Below are 24,147 nucleotides of genomic sequence, written 5' to 3'. Positions count from 1 at the left end.
ATGATTTTGAAGTTTGAACCTCTCTTTCTAGTCTCTTTGCGATGATAAGGGTTTATGTTCTCACCCGTTTCTCTCCCCTCCTGAGAGGGGTTTGGCAAAGACGTGCATCAAAGACAGCCCTCAAGCCCTGTATTATACTCTGATTATGAGATAACAGTGCGTGTGTGTTTCATCATCTACCTCCAAGATTTATTTTTGTCTCTTAAGTGAACACCACAATTCTCTAAACAACAAGAAACAGCCTATAAATCCACATACAAAGCACAGATACTAAAGACCCTGAGAGTGCCTCTTCATAGACTCCAATTATAAGCCAAGAGGTAGGCAATTAAAATTCCCATCACAGGATGACAAAGCGTCTTAAGTGGCTGGGCTATAGTCCTGAAAAGTAGCTTGATGACTCTATTCATTTGGTGCCTGCTGAAGCCTCACCTTCCCATCACTTCTAATTAAGGAGGCAAAAAGGATCCAAATGCCTCCATGCAGAGGACTGGAGGCGGAGATGAGGGGAGAGAAGGTAGAGAGGTGTGAAAGTGAGGAAAAAAAAAAAAGCTATTGGAAACTCAATGACAAAGAAGCGGAGTTTTGCACTTTGACAGTTGAGGAGCTCTCATTCGAGGAAGGAAATAAAAAAAAACAAAAAAAAAACATTGCCTGACAGTTTGTCTCTGTCACAATGGCTAGAAGGCGTGATCCGAAATTGTTTCAAACTTATAAATATTCAAATAGTCAAACTGAAACGTGTACTCAGAAGTCAATCGGAGTTCTTCTTGTTTAGCATCTCTTCTCATCTTTCTTCCATCTTTCAAACATACAGTTTTCATATTTCTAACCAGGATTCTACCACATTCTCTCTCATTTTCACTTCCTTCATCTTTACAGCTTTATTCTCCTGTATTGTTACACTACATATCCTGCGCAGCTTGCTTCACCTTTCCTCACTTGCTTCTAGTTTTCTTTGACTTTTTATGTTCCCCTTCTGCCTCTATACTTACTGCACCCCTGTCTTCTACTGGCGTCTATTCACACGCAATAACTTTATTTGTTTGAAGCACCTCAATGCCAGATAGTTCAGACAAAACTTTACACTGTATGCACACCATTTTTTGAGAAAAATGTGCATTTTTGCTTTTGCTCTTCACACGAGCCACTTTCTCCTCTGCATCCACAAGGCATTCTGCTCACAATGCAACATCGCTCACCTCTCCCTGTCCCTTCACTTCTATATTCATCCCTTCCTCCTTTCCTCCCTTTATGCGTCCATCTCTCAGGCCCATGTAACTCCACGGGGACCGGCCATCTAAAGCCCGGCCAGTAATCCTCTCAGGATATTGAAATGCCAATCCTTCCTCCTCTCTGACCCGCACCTCCACCCCATCTCTACAGCATTCCTGCATCCCCCTCTTCTTCTCTGCCTCAGCTAAAGGGCTTTGGATGTACCACTGGGGTCCAACACCTTCAACCAAGTGTGTTTCCATCACACACGCATGCACACAAACACACACATACGCTGAACGATGCTGAGCCATGATGTCATTATTGTATCCTGTCTTGCACACACACAAATCACACATGAACTCATGCACAGAGCTTATGGCATGCAAGCATGGTAAAGCACACACATGAAAATGTTGCTGTCATACACGCATGGCCTGGTGCATGCACAACTGATGCACGCACACACACACACACACACACACACACACACACATACATAGATATAGGCATCCCTAATCCACAGCTGGATAAGGGGCCCCATGAGCCCTGGGCAAAACTGATCCCCCATTTACCCAGCCCATGCCCCATCTCCTCACGCAACTCAAGCCATGTTTCTATCCCCCTCTCTCCCTCTTCCTTTTTATCCATCCATCCATCCTTGACACACCGTGCAAAACTCCCCCCTACCCCTTGGTGGCCTGGAGAGTCCTGATAAAACCCCATCTGTTTGGGAGAAATCCACTCCAGGCGCTGTGAATGTGCAAGCATCCCGTTTGAGGAGATGCTTTCAAAGAATTCAATTTGTATTTGGTTTTAATGTCATGAGGTTTTAAATGTCGTTTCAGATGCTTTTTATCCACCAAGAAAGAAAAATCTTAGTATATGCATACAGTAGATGTAAATTGGCCCCCCTGTGTGCTTATGTGTGTCGTCAGGTTTTTTGGCTGTAATATAGCACCCCTTAGCACTTTCTCTCTCTCCAATCAGACTGTGCCCTTAAATCCTCAGGCTTTCTTGGCCCTCAGCTGCCAGCTAAATCATACCACCCACTGCTAACAAGCTTACCATGCCCAGAAAAACAAATATGGTACAGTAGAGAAGATGGGGGGAAAAGAGAAGCTGAGAGATGAGGAGGATGGGGGCAGTGGTGATCATGTCAAGAGCGGTTGCGGATGGAGAGGTAGGAGGAGGGAGAGAAATTGCCGTCTAAGAATAGTGAGTTTATGGGGAGAGCAGGAAAGGATAAGGTGGGGGAAATTAGGAAGGAAATAGAGGGTAAAAAAAGAAGAGATCGGGACACAGAGATAAAAAAAAAAAAGTAGAAAGTAATAAAGAGATGATGAGGTGGCATGAGAGAGTGTAGGTGTGTGCTGGTGCGTGTTAGCTTTGTTCCAAATCCCTGCTGCAGTATTTATAAAGGTCAGTGAGTTTTGATGGTGTAAAGTCTTGCTGTGGAGGAGCACACACACATGTACTGACACGAGGTTGAAGTCCGTGGAAGGAATGGTTTTTTTTTTCAATTCTGTGCCTGACCAGGCTGCACAGGATTTCCAACCATTACCGCTTGCTCTTGCAGATGAGCTCCCTCACTTCACAGCGCGCAAAGACTCTGATCACTCCCACCCGCAACAACGTTTTCTATTGAAAATCTGTCAGCCATATCCTCCAACAAAAATAAGATATATGTTTAAGGCAGTGGGTACTAGATGGAAATTGTATGGATTGTGTCCCTGTTTTTCAGATAGTTTTGTTTGGTTTCCTTGGCAACAGATACAAACTGGATGCTGGAACATTATACTTCAGAGCGGCGGTGACAGTGGTATTGTTTACAGATCAGATATGGATTAGAGATGCCATTTTGTGTACTTTTACTGGTGTTTGAACAAAATTCATATCACCTACTATATGACTAGTCCAAATACACACACAACAATAAATATAAAGTGGAAAAAGAGAGAAGTTGAATAACAAATAAACTTAAAATTTATGACCCTATTTTGAGTGTACTAAAAGTTTACATGCTTTGTAAAATCTAATAGTCATAATAATCGTCTCTCATATTTTCATATATGAATTTTCCTTTCATCAATTTTATTTATAGTACGCTTCATATCTCACATTGATGATATGTCAGCATTACTGTAAATATACCCCATGCCTGATATAGATGAGCAGAATCCAAACCCCACTGCAGTCCTCTAACACAAACCGATTTGTGTACACACACACACACAGCACTACCTCACCAGCCCCTACAGAAAGGAAAACTGTCCACTGTAGAGAGCACGCGAGAGGGTTTAGGTCATGTTTAGTTGGTTAGCTGTTGATCTGAACTGTGCTCTGTTGGTCATGTGTGGAAAACCACAGGTCTTTTGACAAAAGCTGGCGTGGCTAGCAAAGGCAGGAGAGGTGAGACAAGACACACGAAAAGTAATTCTAAAGCACATTTCTAAATCAAATACCATCTTTTTTTTTTTTTTTTTTTTTAAAAAGAAGCTCTCTCTCTGTCTGACACACACAGATACGCACACACAGCATTAAGCACCCCATACCAAATCCTCCCTGACAGAGAAAGTCTTCTGAAACCCCTGCAAACACACTCTCCTAACCCCTTGTCCAATCCCTCTGGATGACACGGTTAGCGGGACAACTCACACCCTAATACCCCATAATAACCACAAATCAACGTCAGGGCAACTGCTGACAAGACAGACAGACAGGAAAGGGAGAGAAAAAAGAAAGAAAGGTTGAAAAGAACCATGGGGACAGGAAAAATAATCACCACAGGTTTGTCCTTTTTCTGATATAGTGTTGTCGCTAACCTTGGAGCTTGGGGTTTTGGCTAGCTGAATCCCTTTGGGGAGCTGAAGGCGGCTATGTTGAAGCCATGTTGGTGTCAGCCATACTATCCTATATTTCAGCTTATGTCAGATAAAGGGGTTTGGTATGAGACACCACAACACATATTCTTGTAAAACAATCTTCAAAACCACATAAGTCGGTTTTATTCCAAAAAAGTGTCTGTTTTGGCAACATTTTGGGGAAACTGCAAATAGAAAGCGGCTAAAGCTATCCCTGGACAAAGATAAAACTGCATTTAGGGTTCTATTTCAAACTAATATTTAATCAGTTGATTCATAATGATAATGTTGTATTGCTTTGTGCAGCTTATTGTGTCTTTTACCTTTGTTTAGCGGCCTGCACATAAAATACAATATATGGTTGAGTTTTGTGGTTCAGTTGGCCATAAATACAACTAAAATGGGATGCCTATGATTCTCTGTGTCCACAGTACAGTATGTTGGACCAGTACTTCTGAGCCTTTATTTTACAGTCTTTCTGTCCCCTAGCGGTCAAATAATGCAGCTTTAAGTTTTAAAAGCCATTAGTGGAATGCAAACACACTGAGAAGAGTTAATGAAGGAGGAAAAAAAGATAAATACACATTGTCTTTGCAAAGCCTTTATTTAATATATTGCAGCCCCGAACTCAGTAGAACTGCATCTGTATTAACATTGAACCACATGTCACTGGTGTTATGCAGAGATCTGGCTCATCCTACACACACATAAAGCTCTGCTTTAGCCTCTCAGTCACCCTATGTGGTCCAGATGTCCAGATGTTACACTTGCATAATATTTACAGTTGGTCAACAAGAGAATCTGGGTCACTGAGAAACACACACATTCATTATAAATACTCAACATCAATCTACTTAAATCCATCCTCTTTGTATGCACAGATGCACATGAACCTCAACCCACCAGCTAAAAGATCCCGTGTTTTAATTCACATACAAACCTCTTACTTCCCTCATCAAGATTTTATAAATGAACTGTTATATCAGCCCTTAACTCACTTGAAACTAACCAGAGAACTATACTAAGTGCTGCCATCTCAGCACTCACTTTTGACTGGCAATGCTCCATTCATTATGTAGCACATTTTTCTAAGTTAATTTCCAATTAGTCAGAAAAAACACACTTTCCTTTCTCATTGTTTCTCCATCAGCTGCCTCCTTGCGCAGCACTTTCCAGTCTCGCTGCCTTCATACTTCATTTGCCTCATTATGCCTTCACTCTCAGAGTCATATTTCTTTCAGCTTCTTCAAATGAAAAGCTTCGCAAACAAACAGAGAAATCAAGTTTTAAAAAATATATACACAGCAGGTATGGCGGGTAAACGTGTATGCCCATATGTGTATAAGTATGTCAGTATTCAAGCCGGGATGTGTGCTTGTACATTTCTGTGTGTGTGTGTTTGGTATTTTCACACTTGAGCTCCCCCAAATAGTACTGTTACAGAGACAAGGCTACTAGGCAAAGTGCTTTTTCAAGCCCCTGGCTAATGGCCTGTTGAAGACTTCTGCTGATGAAAATGAGATCACCTCCACCAGCAAGACTTTTTGCTCTGTCGGCAGTGACGAGCACGCTGTTATTATAGGGAAGGAAGGTGTATGATGAGAGTTTGGGATGCTATAAGTACACACATGTACACACACAAATGAGAATCACTCTATCTGGATGCGTATGTGGCTTTCAGTGTGTGTGTGTGTGTGTATGTTGCTGTAGGCATGTTAGGAGTCTACATAAACTACAGTACTATTAACTGTATGTGCCTGTGGGTGTACTTACATATATCTCTGTACAATGAGATACCCAGAACTTATGTGCACACACATCTATGTTTTATGCATATACTTTGTGGGCATGTGTGTCGACAGAGGCAATGCATCAATGCTGAATTGACAATTGTGCTTTTATGAAACAAAGCCTTACGTTTCTTTAGGAAAAAGAAGTCAGTTTTACTATTTCACACAGCAAAGGCCATACATTTAACATACAAGGCTATTTTTTTACCCAGCCACCAAGTAAACTGATCACAGAAGATAGCACAAAAGAAAACTGCAAATTCAATTTCAATTTCATATTTTTAGACAAGCCAAAACAAATTCAGTCCACTCTGCTAGATCTTCCTTATAATATAGCCTGATGTGAGATATTCAAACTGAGAAAATGCAGCACAAGCCTCACGATTTAAAATTCATGTTAGCTGACACATAATGTAGTCTAAATGCACAAAGCATTTCAGCGAAATCCAAGTGAAGTCCCATTTGAGTACATTTGCTGAGTACAAATGCAATGCGACCTAATTCTTGCTCAGCTGTTGTTTGTTATCTGACTGTGCAGACTATAAGGGAATTTTTCCTGTGACAACATGTTTCCTTGGGTCATTTTCGGGTCATCTGCAAACCTTGGAGCAGTAGGTCATGGCTTGTCTCTTTCGGAGCAGTTTATCTCTCTGTCTGCTAAGGATGACTGGGCAAAGCAGCTGTACTGATAAGGCTGGCTGTCTCCTATGGAAACCAAGGTTGTAAAAGATATGCTCCGTTTCAGACGGTCAAGACTGTCTCCTCTCAGACAGTATTGCATGTGACCTGAATGTGACTTTGGTCAACTTAAGTAAGCATAGTTTCTTGTTTAGGATCCAGTACCCAATAGAATCCTCACACATGTATAGATGAGTGAAGAATAACCTTATGTGGGCGCATCTTGTGGGGCTAGTGAAGGGTTAAATAGTCCCCACCAGAATGTAACCTTCAGAATTGAGTGGCATTACAGTGTCTTCACTCGTACTGCTTATATCTGTTCTCTTAGATCGAGCTTCAATAAATGTTTCTGTGTAAGACGTCCAGGTCTTCTGAACCTTCTTCAGTTATGAAATAACCAGTTCTCAGTATTTTCAGTCACACAGACTTGTGCTGTAATTTAATATCTGTAATACCCTTTCTTTGTGCATGTGTCATGTGAAGTTGTGTGTGTGTGTGTGGGCATTTTTAGAAATCTAACCAAGACTCACCGGGCAGGCTTGTTGACACGTTGACCTGGGTGTAGAACCTCTTGCTGGGCAGCAGCTCAGACACTCCGTTCAAAGCTTCGACGGTGAAAGTGTAGTTGGTGTTGGGAAGAAGATTGACCACTGTCACAGTTCTCTCCGTCAGGCCGACCTGCTGAGGAACAAAGCCAACGCTCGCCCCGCATGGCTCACACTGCCTCGCAACACACCGCCGGCATCCCACGCTGTAGGTCAGATCAACTCTGCCTCCTGTGTCGGACGGTGCGGCCCACTCCAAGATCAGCGTGGACTGCTTCAGGGTGTAGACCAAGTCTCTAGGTGGGGAGGGAGGCCCTAGGAGAGATAAGATATAAGATAAGATATATTTTTGTTTATTGTTATAGACCTAAAGAATTTATTAGTCTTTTTTGAAAACAAATTAAAGACAAGACAAAGAGAGGGGGCGGGGGTAGACAACAGTATTGACTTTTTTGCAAACATCGATACTTAATCAAACACATCTTTGCTTTAGCAATTGTTATGCAGCAATTTAAATTCTTAAAATAGAAACACAGCAAAATAAAGTGTAATGCTGCAAATTAATCAGTATCAAAAAATCTGTGTGTTTCTGGATATAGAAAGCCATACATATGGCACACATTGAAACGATTATGATTTCAAGGTTGCAGATGCAGGCTTGTTACAATATTTTATTGATTCTATTGGTGGGAACTACAGCTAATAAAAGACTTCTTAGGTAGAAGTTGAGCACAGCATTTTTAATTCCCAACTCACTCTAACGTCTGTAGTGTGTATAAAGCTGGACATTGATAGAAAAAGCAACAACAATATGTTTGACCGCAACAAATATTAGTTACCTGTATGACTTCAAGAGACTGCGCTCAAATATCAAGCTGCTGATGTTTGATATTTTCCACAAGACTAATGGACTAAGTACATCGGGTATTATAGTGTGATTGCATGGGCTCAGTTTGCACATCACGCTATGATAATCCTGTTTTATCCAGGATTTGATGTTAAGAAACAATTGTTTTGATGAGATCCATTTGACCCTAATGGGAATTTGCAATTCAAAATGCGGAGTTGTTTGCTGCGATATTTTAGTATAAGTTGCATTAGTGTGGTGTACATTTGGAAGTAGGAGTACAAAAACATTTTCTGGTTTGAGATGCAAGAGGGATTACAAAGAGAGAGTAAAAACACTTGGGAGTAAGCCTAGGGCTAAAAGCAGTAGCTGGGTACATTTAAAATATTTGTTGAGTGTCTCTGTTTTAATGAAAAAAAATACTCTTAACCAGCTTGTGAATTCGTTTCACTTACAATGGTGACTGAAAAAAGGACATTGCCTGTTGTCTGAACATATGTGTGCACGCATAACAAGTTTGTCAATTGTACACTCATGTCAACAGTGCTGTGTGGAGCAAATCCTCCGCTTGCCATCAGTAAATAAAGGTACATCACCATGGAGAAGCTCACTGTAAGGCTGTGAATTTGAAAATTTGGGGTGAAACTCTGAGGTAACCCACTGGATATTTACTTTTACTTTTGATTATTTTTGAGTAATATACTGTGATTCCTTTCATTTTCTCAAAGCCAAAGAAATGCAGGAAAACTACATTATTATTCTTTAAAGTCTTTGAATGTAGAATCAACCACCACAGTGACAAAAAGCTAAAATTAAACATATAGTCCAGGGCAGTATAAAATATCAGGCCAGAGGATGTTATCTCATCACTAAGTCAGTGGTCCTGATTGACCCCCTGCCTTTTCCTGCAGGTCCTTGCACACAGAGGCCAAATAGAGCTGAGGTCCATTAAAGGCCATGAATTTTATATGCGTCCCTGTATGTGTGTGTATGTGCTGTATGATGAATAAGTGAAGGTGTGCTGCCCTATGCGTGCTGTCAAACACGTCACACACCACAGCTGCGTCCCGCTCCCAGACACACGTGGCGAACAGAATTACATAAGCCCAGAGAGCATTCAGAGTGTGAACACACAAGCTCAGCATACACATACACACACACATATTTGATGTAGACACAGATGAACCTACAGTTCAGAGAATTAGCAGCAACTCTGCAGCTCCCCTTGGCTTTACGGAGCTTCATAGTGAGTTTCAGCTCATTGTTTAGCTTTCCGAATGCAACTTTACTGTTCTTGTTAACTCTCAGTGCTCTCATAGTGTCGTTTTCAGCCACAGCAGGCAGCTGTTTTCAGAGAAAAAAGCTCTAAAAATCCACTGACAGTATCTGCTCAGCACCAAACAGCAAACAGACATAGTTAGTGACTAGCTGGTGAGCACAGATGAGCATTTAGCAGCTTAAGGGCCAGCTATTTCCTTCAGGAGTTGATAGAGACCAAAATCAGAGCTAAAGTAGGATGGATATTGGACTTATATTCATCAGGCAGCCAGACACACAACTCCAAATGAATGACAGTGTTGCTCATTTACAGTTTGCCATGTCAGCTAGACAAAGATTATGGTATGAAAAAATAATCAGTTAATGCAGGTTTAATGATGTTTCTAGTGGGGGTTTTTTTCAACACTGAAGATACATTTAATTTATGGTTCATCAAGATAACAAGGATAAATATGTTGGTTGGGACAAGAACAGATATATAGCAAATATTTTGACTAACATACTTAGCTAGCTAATTTTAGCCATTAAGGATAACCAGGTTGTCTGCTAGCTTAATGGCATGATAAACTCCCCCCCCCCCCTCTTGATCACTGACATGTTAAATCTGTTTTGTATCCTATTATAATGCGTGGTTTAATTTAGTTTTAAAACCTACTCTTGTTGTTTTTACACTTTTACCATTAAAACCTATGAAGAGTCTGCATTTATGCATTTCCCTGAGCCAGAAGCTAAAATTGTTCTACTGCAACTTTATCCTTCCTCCTGGAAGTCATGGGCCCCCACTGTTTTCTAAAATCCATTTGCAGAGACATACAGTATACATTGGCAAACATTATGCATCAGTTTAAAGGCATTTTCTTCTGACAGTTATTATGCCACAATCATTGCCATTGCAGTCCTGTCAGCAGTAGTTCCACTCTGCCAAAACTGAATACAAACAAATATTTCAGTGTCCCCACAGAGATGTCTCCTTTCACTCTTCCTAAAGTTTTATTTTGCCTCTTCACAGCCCCCAGGAAATATGCAACTGTGCTCTGTTGGAAAATTTGTAAGTAGTTGCCATTCTTCTTCTTCTTCTTTCGGCTGCTCTTGTTAGGGGTCGCCACAGCAGATCATCTGTTTCCATCTTTTGCTGTACTCTGCATCTTCCTCTGTCATGCCAACCACCTGCATGTCCTCCCTCACCATATCCATAAACCTCCTCTTTGGCCTTCCTATTTTCCTTTTATCTGGCAGCATCATCTTCAGCATCCTTCTCCCAATATAGCCAGCATCTCTCGTCCGCACATGTCCAAACCAGCTCAATCTCACATCTACCGCTTTGTCTCCAAACCGTCCAACCTGAGCTGTCCCTCTAATATACTCAATCCTAATCCTGTCCATCCTCATCACCGCTAATGAAAATCTTAGCGTCTTCAACCTCTGCCACATCCAGCTCTGCCTCCTGTCTTCTCATCAGTGCCTTTGCCTCCAAACCATACAACATAGCTTGTCTCGCTTCTCTCCTGTAAACCTTCCCTTCCACTCTCGCTGATACCCTTCTGTCGCAGATCACTCCTGACACTCTTCTCCACCCACTCTTACATACATCTCTGCCACTCCCGACATCCTCACACAATACCACACCTCCTCTCTCAGCACCCTGTCATGTACTTTCTCTAGATCCACAAAGACACAATGCAACTCCTCTCTTTACTTCTCTGTGAACATTCTCAAAGCAAACATTGCATCTGTAGTGCTCTTTCCTGGCATGAAACCACACTGCTGCTCACCAATCATCACCTCTCCTCTCAACCTAGCTTCAACTACTCTTTCCCATAACTTCATGCTGTGGCTGGTCAACTTTATACCTCTGTAGTTACAACAGCCCTGCATATCATCCTTATTCTTGAAAATTGGTACCAGTACATTTCTTTCCACTCCTTAGGCATCCTCCCACTTTCCAAGGTTGTGTAGTGAAGAACTCCACTGCCATCTCTTCTAAATAGCTCCATGCCTCCACAGGTATGTAATCTGGACCTACCACCTTTCCACTTTTCATCCTCTTCATAGCTGCCCTCACTTTCTCCTTTCACTGGCCCCACATCATCCAACCTTCTCTCTCATTTTCTTCATTCATCAGCCCCTCAAAGTACTCCTTCTCAACACACTCTCCTCACTAGTCAGTACATTTCCATCTCTATCCTACATCACCCTAACCTGCTAATTGGTACAAGTCTTTTTCTCCTTCCTTAGTGTCCAATCTCTCATACAACTCACCATACACCTTTTCCTTACCCTTCACCACCTCTCTCTTCGCCTTATGCCTTATGCCACATCTCCCTGTACTCCTGTCTACTTTATTCATCTCTCTGGCTATCCCACTTCTTCTTTGCTAACCTCTTTCTCCGTAAGTATACCTGTACTTCCTCATTCCACCACCAAGTTTCCTTGTCTTCCTTCCTCTGTCTGGATGACACATCAAGTACCCTCCTAGCTGTCTCCCTCACCACTTCTGCAGCAGTCACCGAGCCATTTTGCAGCTCTTCACCACCACCCAGCACCTGTCTTAACTCCACGCCTGAACTCCACACAACAGTCTTCCTTCTTCAACCCCCACCATTTGATCCTTGGCTCTGCCTTCATTCTCTTCCTCTTCTTGGTCTCCTACAGATCAACATCCAATGCTGCCTAGTTACGTTCTGCCCTGTGACCACCTTATAGTCTCCAATCTCATTCTTATTTCTCTTCCCTCTCACACCCAATTTGCGGGACATATGCGCTGACAACATTTATCATCACACCTTCAATTTCCAGCTTCATACTCATCACTCTGTCTGACACTCTCTTCACCTCCAACACATTCTTTACATACACTTCCTTCAGGATTACCCCTACCCCATTTCTCCTCCCATCCACACCACGCCCACCTCTGATGCTCCTGGCCTTACTCCCCTTCAACCTGGTCTCTACCTTCCTTCTCTCCATCAAATCAGCCAGTTCTCTCCTTTTAGCAGTCATAGTGCCCCCCTGCGTATAGTTGCCATTAAAAATGTTACTTAGTCATGTCTGGAAGTATTGCAGGATGACTCATCTGAAAAAAAAAAAATGTAGCAGTGTGTTCTTTCACCCGCTTCAAAAGGATTATTAAAAACAATGAGGAGTCTATTATTTCAAAGAGACAGCAATAGCTTCTGACAGTGGTAAACACATTAGGGTTTAGATACTTCACAGGCATTAATGAAAGGTAAAAGAATAAAATTACACTGGTATTATATCATTTAATTGCTGAGATAATAAGGTGTGCACATCACATCTCATTCATCTTGCTAAATCTCCCATTTTCTTTTATACTCAAAATTCTACATTCATCAACCTCCTCAGATGTTCCTTTCTTTCTCTCCCTTTCTCCATCCGACCATGCGGTGGATTACCCAAATCTGGGGATGATCATAATTACTGAATCAATAGTGTAATTAATGTGGTCATTAGGCTGCTATAAATGTTATCACACAGGGATCAGAGAGCTCAGCGATCAATACTGTAATTAAACCCCTCCATAGTAGTTACCATAAAAGCTAGTATGACCACACACTTACACATATATATGTGCACACAAGTGGATGTGGATATCTACAAACACGCACACACAGACCTAGTGACCCTATGGTTTTACTACCCTGAGTACTCCCAGGATATAGGGCCCATTATTCCTCCATCTAATTACTAAGCTATATCAATAGGCTGTTCTCCATGCAGAAATCAATAGGGCTACCCCGTGTGGTCTTTGTCTTATTGGCTTTGTACTGCATCTTTATTGGAGAAGAATGGTATTCGGTATGGGAGAACAGGTGAGGTAGGGTGAAAAAAGGCAAGAGGTGAGGGATGAAAGGATAATGTGTGGACAGTGGGGATGAGATTATAGAGTGGTATGTGTGCTTGTCGCTTGAGGACAGAGGGATGAGATTTCAGTTGGACAGAAGGATGACGGATGGGGTGATAACATGCCTGGATGAAATGGATGAAAGGACAGAGAGGAAGGAAAATGTGAAGAGGCAGTGGCTCGAAAGAAGAGTGATGAGTGTCCGAGTTAAGAGGACAGACAGAGAGAAAGGAAGGAAGTGTGTGTTCAGGGGTCAAAAAAGGAGGAATGGAGGGGGGTAGAAAAAGATGGGGTGGTCTGTTGAAGGGGGTGGATAATGGATGTATAGCAGAAAATGGACGCATAATGTAGAATTTACAAGATGGAGAAAATGGGGTGATGGGCTTTTTGGACAAATAATGTAGACCTAATGTTAGAAGAGATGGAGGGAGGGATGAAGGATAGATGGGTGATAAAAGGGATAAAGGTTAAGAGGCAGAGAAAATGGCTGTGGTGGATGGATACATAATGTGTGTATACTATTAGGCGGGATAGAGGGGGGTGTAAGCACAGGTTGGAAGGGGTTACAGTTATTGGAAAGCCCACCCTGAAACATAAAATAATGTGTATGATCCTGGAGATATTTCATTCATTTTGGAGTATCAAAATGTACAAATTTTGTCAAACAAGGACTGGAGTTTATCTAATATCCTTAAAAACACACCAAAGTGCATCTAAAAGTGTTTTATGTGCTGTGTTTACTGATGTTATCAAAGGGAAGTACTGTAAGAAAAAAATGTGAGTGTGTCCTTTGAGTGTTTAGATGTAAAAACTCCACCTTACAACTTCATGAGTAAATGGATCAGCACAAGATATATTTCCTGTCTTTAGTTTTGGGTCATGTTCATGGTCAACAACTTCCTGAACCATCTGAGATGATTAAAAGAAACCCCTTACATGTCTCGGGGTGTGCTTTTTTTTTTTTAAACTTGAAAGGAATTCAATATCAAAAGAGGTACAGAAGGTGAAGGAGGGGTGAAGGTTGGGTTAGCCAGACGAGACATGGAAATGGAGTGATGAGGAGGAGCTGGAGATTGGAGAATAAGGATAGATGGAGTGACAGAGGCTATGGAGGAGGGTGCAGGTCAGACAGAGGGGTGATGAGATGAGAAAGGGGAGGTGGAAAAAAGGGTGAAGGACAGGTAAACCACAAGGGCAAAGTGATCCCTGAGGATAAAGAGGCAAACGGCGACAGCGTATAATAGGCTGAATGAGTGGGTAAGATAATGATTGGCCTGCAAACATGAAATTGCTCACTTAATGCAAAAAGTCTAGATGAAAACAATACATTTCATGAATGATACCATGTGATAGGAGGAAGATTGACTGCCAAAAGGTCACTGGAAAAGGGAGGTGAAGGACAGACAAACACAAATGTAAAAATATATCATCTTATTACGTGTGCATGGGGCTGAGGGTGTATCCAGGGGGGTTCTGAAGTGGTCTTCCTCGCACACACACACCACAGATCCGTCCTCCTCTGCGACACTGTTGGCTGGGCAGGGAAAACACTCCTGCTGTCTGGAGGACATCTTGTATGATCCAGGGGGACATGCTGGAAAAGTGCAAACACACACACAGAAATATAGTATATCAGATATGTCCAAGTAATGTGATTTAACAATTCCTTCTTGATTTATCTTGACAGGGGAAAATAAGAGATTTCTGCACATAATATTAACACATAAATCACACATTGTTACATGAAAGACATTTAAAACCGTAAGATATTTCTACAGTCAGTCTAATAAAACATCTAAAGCACTTCAAAATAAACAATTTAAAGCCATTTTATATCACTTAAACGCTTCTACTTCTTTGCGAAGGAACTCCACTATTCCACTAAGCATGGCAGCATTTTTAAGCCTTGTGAAAAAAAAAGCTATAATCTCTCTTTCACTTCATGAGAGAGAAAATTAAGAATGAATGGGAAAAAAAAGAAAGCAAGTGAATCCACAGGGACGTACAGACAAGATAAAAGATAGGATTAGGGGAGAAATGTAGAGGAGACTTTGGCTAAATCCATCTAACAAACACAATTCTCACATTACGTGTGATCAGTGGCCTTGGCAAATGGCATCAAAGGCTGCTACTGGATTGAACCAGCTAGGCAAATGAAAACAAGCCAAGGCGATGTGCAGACACGCAACTGGAAAACCCAAAACTTAATTATGTTATTGTTTCCCCCCCAACATTTTATGTGTCTCCCCCTACAGTCAAACGTGATACCCAACTACTGCACGAGAGAGAGACTACAAAAGGTGAGAACGTGGGCAAGGGTGATAAGCACTCATGACCTTACATGCACAGCACACAAGAATACACACCATGTAACAGAAGCTTATCAATACACGCGTGACAAGACGCCGTGCATAAACACACTCAGAAACACACACACACACACAGAATAAAACGGGTTATTTTACACTCTCCCACTATGCAGTTTCATTTTCCACTTGCCGTGCCTTTGTAGCAGGTGATAATGGGTGTGAAATCAGCCAGCCAGCTACTGCTCGATACTCTGATCTCCTCTCTTCTGAGACTATATTCTAAACAGTGGGTCTACATTAGCAGCTCTCTTCCTGCATTTTCTCTCTCTCCTCTCCTCTCCTACTACATTTGTCTGTCTTATCCCTTTTCCACTCCTCATGAGTTTCTTTCTCTTTTTACATTCTACCTCTATCCCTTTTCTCCCTTCTCCCATAAAAAAAAATATAACCTTCTACAGGCTTTCATTTCCAGGTCAAAGTGGCTATGTGGGTTGGCTTGATATTCGGATTGAATTGCCATTTTGTTTCCACTACATTATTCAGTCATGCCTTCAAGGAGTTTTCTATAGGAGGACGTATATTGACCTTGCCCTGATGATCTTTAGTAACTGACATATCCAGTCGACAATGAGGTTGTGTTAGCCCACATACAGCATAACTTAAGCATAACAGAGAACAGTTAGTCAACACTGAGAATACATGCCGATTTCCAAAATATAATTTGCTGGTCAGAGCACAACAAAGTTTCCTTGAACATAATTAGGAGGCAGAGTTGGAGAGTATCACAAACATCCATCATAGTCCTGGCTAAATTTTGTTTGATCGTTGGCTAAATTGTTAGCCAGCCAGCATAGCCATTATGCTTTCAGTAGCCTGAATCTGCTAGCTTAATAGATCAAGAACATGTTAAATTGATATTCCATGGATTGCATTCCATGGTTATGTGTGGTTTAATATATCACCACACACAACACGCACAATAAACGAAGGGGCCTCTTTTACTCATTCACTTTTACAGAACACACGCACGCACAAAAGGCCTGCCATCACACATTGACTAGCAGGCCTCTCCTGGCTCGGACCAGAGTGCATGTGCAAGAAAGTGTGTTTTATGCCTGCGTACATGTGTGTATGCCTGTGAGTTGTGTTTCTGAGGCTGTAAGAACCTTGTAATCGACTTTTTAATGTCTATCATTACACAGAGAAAAGCCTCTCGCTTTCAGCTCACAGCACAGCCAAGCATGGGGACATAACAGGAACACACACTCATAAACACACACACACACATACATACACATGCCCTGTCAAGCAACACTGGAGTAGACTCCCTTTGTTCCTGACTGTGCTGCCACTATCCTTCCCTCACCACACCAAGAACATCAAGCGTGAATAGCACCCGAATCAACGCAAAATTATGCATAGATCTACGAGAACAGAAATTGGTTTTGCACATAGGCCGTGCTAATAAGAGGCTAGGGAAAGCTAAGCCTCCCAAAAATGATCATGGAAATATTATGCTGAAGCCTTTTGTGAATTACTTGTCTTTCTGATTGTTATTTGGATGCAACAGCTAGCAGGATATTTTGGTGAGAAAGAGTGAGCAAGCGAGAGAGCCAGCTGAGAGACCAAGTGGGAGAAGACAGAAGCCTCTAGTTACTGATTATAATGACCAACGCAAGCAGCGCTCCGACCGTTTCCTGAATTTGTTTTGCCTGTCTGTGTATTTTGGTGCCAAGCGCAGCACGCACGGTGCACAGGTGGGAGGAGAGGAACAAACAGGTGGGGGCGTTTATTTAGATGAAGCAGTGCAAAGTGAGTTGTTGGTGTTGCTGTGCTGAGAATAGATGTCTCAGAATCATTTCTGAAGCAATGTCACTCCACTGGCACCTCAGTGATTTTATCAACAAGAGCAAACAAATGCACAGAAATAACGGAATAATGTTTATAATACAAATAAAGTATATTTAATCAAACACTCCCCAGCCAATAGATGCGTTTAGATCAACATAAAAAATATAAAGTTTAATGTAAAGCGGTAAAGTAGTTTGCACTGATTAATAAATTAATATGATTGATTCCGACAGTATCTGTTGTCCACAGTTGCTTTATACTGTATGAAAAGCTTCTGCAACCATCTGACGGCAGCAGGACACATATGTTAATTAATCTGGAGCCTCTATACACTTCAGACTGATCAGTTAGAACTCGGCATTCTGCCTTTTATGCAGGAGACATTGGATTATCCAAGCTCTTTAGTCATGAAACTTCTTTTCAACTTTGTTTGCAGTTTTTCAGCAGTTCATGTTTTATTCTCGAAACGGCTTACGATGCTTATACTGTGGCATCACATTTTGCAATATGATGTGACAATTTACAACATGAGAGAGTAGAATTAAGACTGAAAAAGCATTAGATCGATGTGATTATATAAACGGCTTCATCAAAAGTATGTTTTTCATTATTTATTTCTTTAATTAATTGTTAAACAGCAACACATTATGTGTTGTGTGTTCACATGGTTGGACATCCACCAGGATATCATGCTCTCCAAACATGATATCCTGGTGCCACCTATGGTTTTGCATTTTCCACCTATGATGCTTAAAAGCTGGCTAGCCATAGTCAAGGCTGGCAGCAATTCTGACTTATCTCTTTAATTCAGCATGGATACACATTTTTGCCAGCCCACCTTGGAAATGTGTGTCTAATGATAGGGGTGTATCAAGACAATATGTGCAGCTCAGATAACAAAAGGAGCTGGCTTTGCACGCTGCCCGTCATTCTCCACAGCAAGGGATCATTCGAAGGGCCGCCAACAGCCAATGCCATGCAAGGTCACGTCAGTCAAAATGGGCCAGCAGCCATCTGCCAAAGGGAGAATGTGGAATCTCTAAAAATCATCCAACAGTGCGGGGAAAAAAAAAAGATACTGCTCGTAAGGAAGACCAGTCCAATCATTAGAAGGCATGTTTTTTCATCCCATATTCGCCTTTTCACTGCCAAGGTATACGAGTTAAACTGAAAATGAGAGCTTCGGGGAGAGAAAGGGAGAGGGGGTGGTTAGAGAAATAGAGAGACAGAAGGAGAGATCTGCCAGGACAGCTGGCAAACCAACTGATCAATTTGTCCTATGTGTCGACTGGGAGCCTCGATTAAATGGAACATTGCAGCACATGTACACACACACAGATATATACAGAGATATTTCTTCAAGGTGTAATAATATACATATGCAGCAACATGCCGAGTCGTATAGGGATGAAGATTGGTGGGATGAGGCGGGAGACCAACTGCTGTGAGAGATAGTTAGGAGAAACAGAGAGACACCAATAGACAGACAGATGGTGTGTGAGACAGAGAAAGACGGTGGGCTACGTACTGTACAAAGAAAGGACAATAAACTGAGGGAGAATGGACTCCTTCAGCTTGACAGATAGACAGAGTCAGAAAACAGATAAGCACGGACATGCGATGCATACAGATGAGAGACACTGAAAGAAACAGCAGAATGAGCTGACAGTGAGAGAGCCTAAGGTCGTCTATAGTGGGAATTTATGCAACAGTGGCATTGTCCAGCATGTATGCACGCTAAAAGCCTGAGGGATACAACGAGAAACACAACAGCAAAACACTGGTTTAATCTACTCATATTAATCAGGTAAGTGAAAACAAACAACAACAACAAAAAAAATCAGTTTCACCATTTAATGAATAAAAATAAAAAGGCCAAAACATCCACATTTCAATGAGCTCACAAATTACTTTAATAGACTTTTGTCTTTGAGAGACAATTCAATTTATAGTTTGCCCTTCTCTCCTATTTTCCCTCCCTTTCTTTTCTCTAACCTTAAAGCATGTGCATTAATAAATCATGAAGCACTTAATACAATAAATGTGAGCAATGAATTGTTTCTATGCCTCCCTGACAGCATACATCAATTAATATTAATAGCACTAAAAGAGGCCTGCTTTAGACACTTGCACACAGACAGAAACATCTTAACCTCTCACTGATATGCACACACATCCACTTGTGTATAAACATAAACACACACACACAAAAATACCACCAACAGACACCAAATGCCAGTCACTGATTTAGTCAGCACTGGTCTGAATTGTCAAGTTTTTTTTTGGCAAGAGGTTTACATGGTGTGGAACAAAAAAGGTGACGATGATGGCATGAATGAAGGAGAGATACAAGGAAGACAGGATGTGATTCCAGCAGGTGGAAATCTATAATTCAGAGAGCTTTAATTCAGATCAGTGCCCTCTGTGTGGCTAATGCTGATGCTAATTCTTTCAGCTGGTGGGCAGCTTTAATATCCACAAAATCTCTCATTACCATCAAACAGTTTTGAAGCTCTCTCTCTCTCTCTCTCTCTCACTCACACTCATACAGACACACACACACACACACACACACGTAGGTGGGCGAGTTGGAGCGAGATTCCTGATTTGTCCGTTTAAGTATTTCAGGCTGGGTCATATTATAGAATTGTGAAATGATGAGGAGGTTATGATGCCTAGATAAGTCCGAATTTGATTGGTTGAAATCAGACCTAAATGGATGTATCCAGTCTCCAGGCTTGTATTACCAATTAGCAGGACTTAAGTTTGAGTAATTTGGTTATGGACCAAACTGGACAAAAACAAAAAGACATTCAAAGACATTCACTTCAGAGTATTTTAGACTAGCCTGAAGCTTAGGGAAATGGGCATGGAGGGTTGCCAAGGTGAATCTACAGACAAAAATGAGGACAGTGGCTTGAGAATACTTCCCCTCCCACACAAACGGCTAAAAGCACATACTATATACTATCACCTCTACTGATCAAGCATAAGTCAGAGGTAAATAGTGAAAGAATGTGTGTTTTTAAGGGGTGAATCAAAATGTAAATGTGTCTTTTTCCTGATATCTGACATAAAAGCTCTAAAATATTCTTACATACAGAAACTGAACTTTACAGATTGTTATTTTGTAACTTTTTGGGTTTCTTTTGTTGGTCTCAAAGTTAAAATGCTGTATCTCCAATTGATAGTCTTAGGTTAACCTTGAAATTTTGATGTTTTTGTTTTCATAGTTCTTTCACTTCAAAAAAAAGGTTACAATTTGGTGTATTCAGGTTCTCAAAAATAATTGAGTGCAGAGGCCTAGAGATGAATAAACCTTTACAGAAGCTGTGAGCCTTTATAATGACTCATGTAGTGCATAATAAAAATCTGTTGTAACCACAGCATTTTCTTTGAGAACCAAAATACATGAACATAAAAGTCAAACTGTATGATAGTGATATTTTGTTTGAATAAGGTGACAAATCATAAAATAGTACTCTTCTGATGATAAAAAAAAAATGCTACAAGTCAGTTTCATTGATCATATCTTCAATAATCAGGCTTTGGTTTTCTAGTGCAACAGGCTGACATTAAGTGAGTGATGATAAAAGCAATTTTGTGACACTTTCCACAGTCTGCTTTTCGGAGACAACAATTTTCTCTTGTGCTACATGCAGAGTCGTAACCTGTCTGCGCGCCTAGCTGCTTTGAAGATATGACCAAGCCCTGAATTATAGCATAAATCCCTGTTATTAGCTCAAAGTAAAGGCCTCATTCAAGTCCACCCACTGACTGGCTCCTGCCTCACAGTGTAATCGGGGAGAAAGCTCTGAGCTGTGCCATTCAGGTCAACGCTTTTGCTTTATCATTTTATTCTCTGTTCTGCCCTGGTTACCACAGACTGACATCACACAGAGAACACAGGAGGATAACTAGCGAACAATGCCGCCAGGGGTATTAATGTCAGCTGTGCTGTGTACAAGCTTTACGCTGGAGACATTTCTAATTCTGCCAACAAAGACACACCGAATGTAGCACGTACGCACAGAAACAGAAGCGTAACACAAGCACATAGCCACAATTACACACACACACACACACACACACACAAAAATGCCTGAATGTAAACACCCACATATTCGTTCACTGGCTTTCTCGCGCAGGCATACACTTAGACACAGAACATTTAACATTACCAGAGTGGTTACATCACAAAACTGACACAACAAAGCGCTGTCGTGTTACATCACAGCGCCGAAGTGCCAGGCCAGTACTGTTTGTATCAGGCAGACAGCGCAGAAAGGAACAGACAGGCAACCGCAGACAAACAAAATACACCTGAACCGGGAGAGGATCAAAAGCAAGATGTACTCACATTCGACCAGATAGAAACATACACATCAAACACAGCCAGACACATGAAAACAGACAGAGGACTGAAGACAAAACTGATGTGTTACTAGGGATATACTGATCCAACCTGTAGGTAAGCCAACATGCATAAAGCTACTGCGTACACCTCAGCACTGCTTGCATGTTCTTCACAATAGATGCATTTTACACAGAAAAATTCTCCAGACTGAAAACATGTTCACTGTTATTAGATTTTGGAGCTGTAAACAAACTACAGTGACTACACTCTTTGTGGCAAAGGTACAGGTCACCTGGTGTAAGGGTGTGGCTCACTGACGTGTTTTTAATAGTTTTTGGAGGTCAGAGATATATGATATATTAAGCTTTGGATACATAAACACACAATACTTGTAAAAAGGATCAATTCATTATTGGTTGGGCTCTGCACATTTGTTTACTATAAGAAAAATATAGAAAATTGCCAGCAATATCCTTAGACAAAGCTTGATAAAGGAGAAAAGCTCAGAGAATGACAACTGACGTCAGAATTTGCAACAAAGGTTTAGCGACTGGAATTAAAAAAACACTATGGAGTAGTGTTGTTTAGCATGGCAGTTTTGTTTCTACATATAAAGTTATATATACGGCAATATAGCATGTTACATTATCCAATGTGGAATGGGATATTAAAATGGTATGACACACATTTTCATTAAAAAAAATACAGTATGACATATGTACATATGAATATGAAGATGAATATCGGTTTTCATCTTATTTGTAAATATGATTAGAACAGACAGATGGACGGGAGATGCTTATCTGTATTTCATGAACACACACTGACTCACTCGGCACAGGCGGTGACATTATACAAAGAGCACCATACATAAGCACGTACGCGCACAGAAGTCAATCAGGGACTGCTGACAGAGCCTCCTTTTCTTCTTTTCCCCCATGTTTTCACTGTTGCCTCCATTACCCCGTGTCACACTGACGTTTACCTTTCTCCCATCTCATCTTCTCAAATAGCTCTTGACTGCTATCAGCTCTGCTCCCTGCCAAACGTTGCCCACTCCGCCCCGCCCATCCTCCTGCCCTCACTCTATCATGTTTGCTCTCTGCCACACTCCCTCCCCTTTTTTTTTGTCCATTATTCGCTGTCCCTACTTTTGCTCCAGCTATCATTTTCTAAGGATTTATCAGAGGCTGTGGAACAAAAGACTGAGAGGGAACAATTTCAGGATATTGTTGCCTCTCTCTCTCTCTCTCTCTCTCTCCTCTACTCATCTCACAGACACACACATGCTCTGTTCATTTACATTTCAGGTATTTGGCTGTTGTTCTTATCCACAGTGAGATACAATAAGCGCACATATTGTTTGGGAGATTGAAATTGTGACTAAGCTGAAGAGTGTTCTTTCATCGTATACCTCCTATCATTCACTTGTTTCCTGTTGTTATTAAACGTGGGTTTCACAGACAATCACATACATTTACGACTTTCTGAACACAAGAAATGCTCAATGCTTTGATCGGTACAAATGCGATTTCATTAACCCCCATTGTATTGGATTAGAGGCAGAAATCTGCAGGAAGGTATGTGAAGGTATAGATACCACTATGGATCATTGACAGTTATCTTTTCCTCATCACAGCATCATCAACTAATCATGAGCACCGGGTTTGGCCTCAAGTTCTACACAGTGATTGGTTGAAATCTGCAACTCATATGATGTTACAATGTCTGATGTTCATATTAAACGTGGCCAAAGTGTCAAATAATAAAGTAAACGTATGTAGAATTAATCCCTATGGAGTTTTTTGAGCTGTGAATTACGCAAAGATTCTCTAATGGAGTCCAAAAATAAAAATATAGAGCTGTAAATGAGCATAATAGCTTCCTTTTAATATTCAAAAGGTTTTATTTTCACATGCTCATAAGAATAAGAAAGTTTTAAACAATAATAGGTAATGAATCCTAACAAAAGGTTAGGATTTTAATATGAGTATCAAAACCAGTTTGCATGTCACGTCCCCTTCACTCTCTCTTTCCATGTTTTCTGTCTGTCTCCACTGTCAACTATTTCAATGTTTGCGAGAGTTCAAAATGTCTCAGCTTGAGCGAAAACCTTAAGCTTATCCCAGGACTTTATGAACCTGCTTCATAAATGTACAGAGACGACAGCTGAAAAAGAGAGACTGGAGGAAAATCACAAAGAACAAGAAATCCTCGTGAGTTCTGAGAGAAGCTGAACTGCCAAACGCACAGGCATCCTTCCCATACACATAACGTTTCTACAGTTCGTACACATTGGCTGTTTGAGGTAAATAAATACAAGGTGTTCAAATAGTCACAAATGACTGTTCTGTGTGGTCACTTTCTGTCTGAACACTCCTTTAAACTTGACATCATCAAACTCACAGCCTTATTTTAACATCATCAAACCTCACCTCTATCATTATACCATGATTGTGAAATTGCCAACATTGTCCAGTGGTCAGTGTGTGTGTATGTGCGTGTGTGTGTGGTGTTTTTGTTTCACCATGTATGTGATTGATGGCTCCCA

At 41.1% G+C, this 24,147-nt stretch overlaps 1 protein-coding gene across 2 annotated transcripts in view; it reads right to left on the bottom strand.

Moving 5' to 3' along the window:
- LOC137198656 (ephrin type-A receptor 7-like) overlaps positions 1 to 24,147 on the bottom strand; it is a 153,895-nt gene that overhangs the window by 42,385 nt on the left and 87,363 nt on the right. The window contains exons 4-6 of one of the 2 annotated variants that reach the window (XM_067612528.1): positions 14,518 to 14,673; positions 7,078 to 7,407; positions 5,965 to 6,574 (exon numbers count right to left, since the gene is read on the bottom strand). In XM_067612528.1, coding sequence (XP_067468629.1) covers positions 6,486 to 6,574; positions 7,078 to 7,407; positions 14,518 to 14,673 — 575 coding nt within the window. In that variant the 3' untranslated portion in view covers positions 5,965 to 6,485. Of the gene's footprint in view, positions 1 to 5,964; positions 6,575 to 7,077; positions 7,408 to 14,517; positions 14,674 to 24,147 lie in introns of those variants that run through there. The other variant, XM_067612527.1, reaches the window with a different exon arrangement.

This window comes from Thunnus thynnus, chromosome 15, assembly GCF_963924715.1.
Source record: "Thunnus thynnus chromosome 15, fThuThy2.1, whole genome shotgun sequence".
Classification (NCBI taxonomy): domain Eukaryota; kingdom Metazoa; phylum Chordata; class Actinopteri; order Scombriformes; family Scombridae; genus Thunnus; species Thunnus thynnus.
The sequence above is the reverse complement of the archived record's forward strand: the minus strand, read 5'-3'. Positions and strand labels throughout refer to the sequence as shown.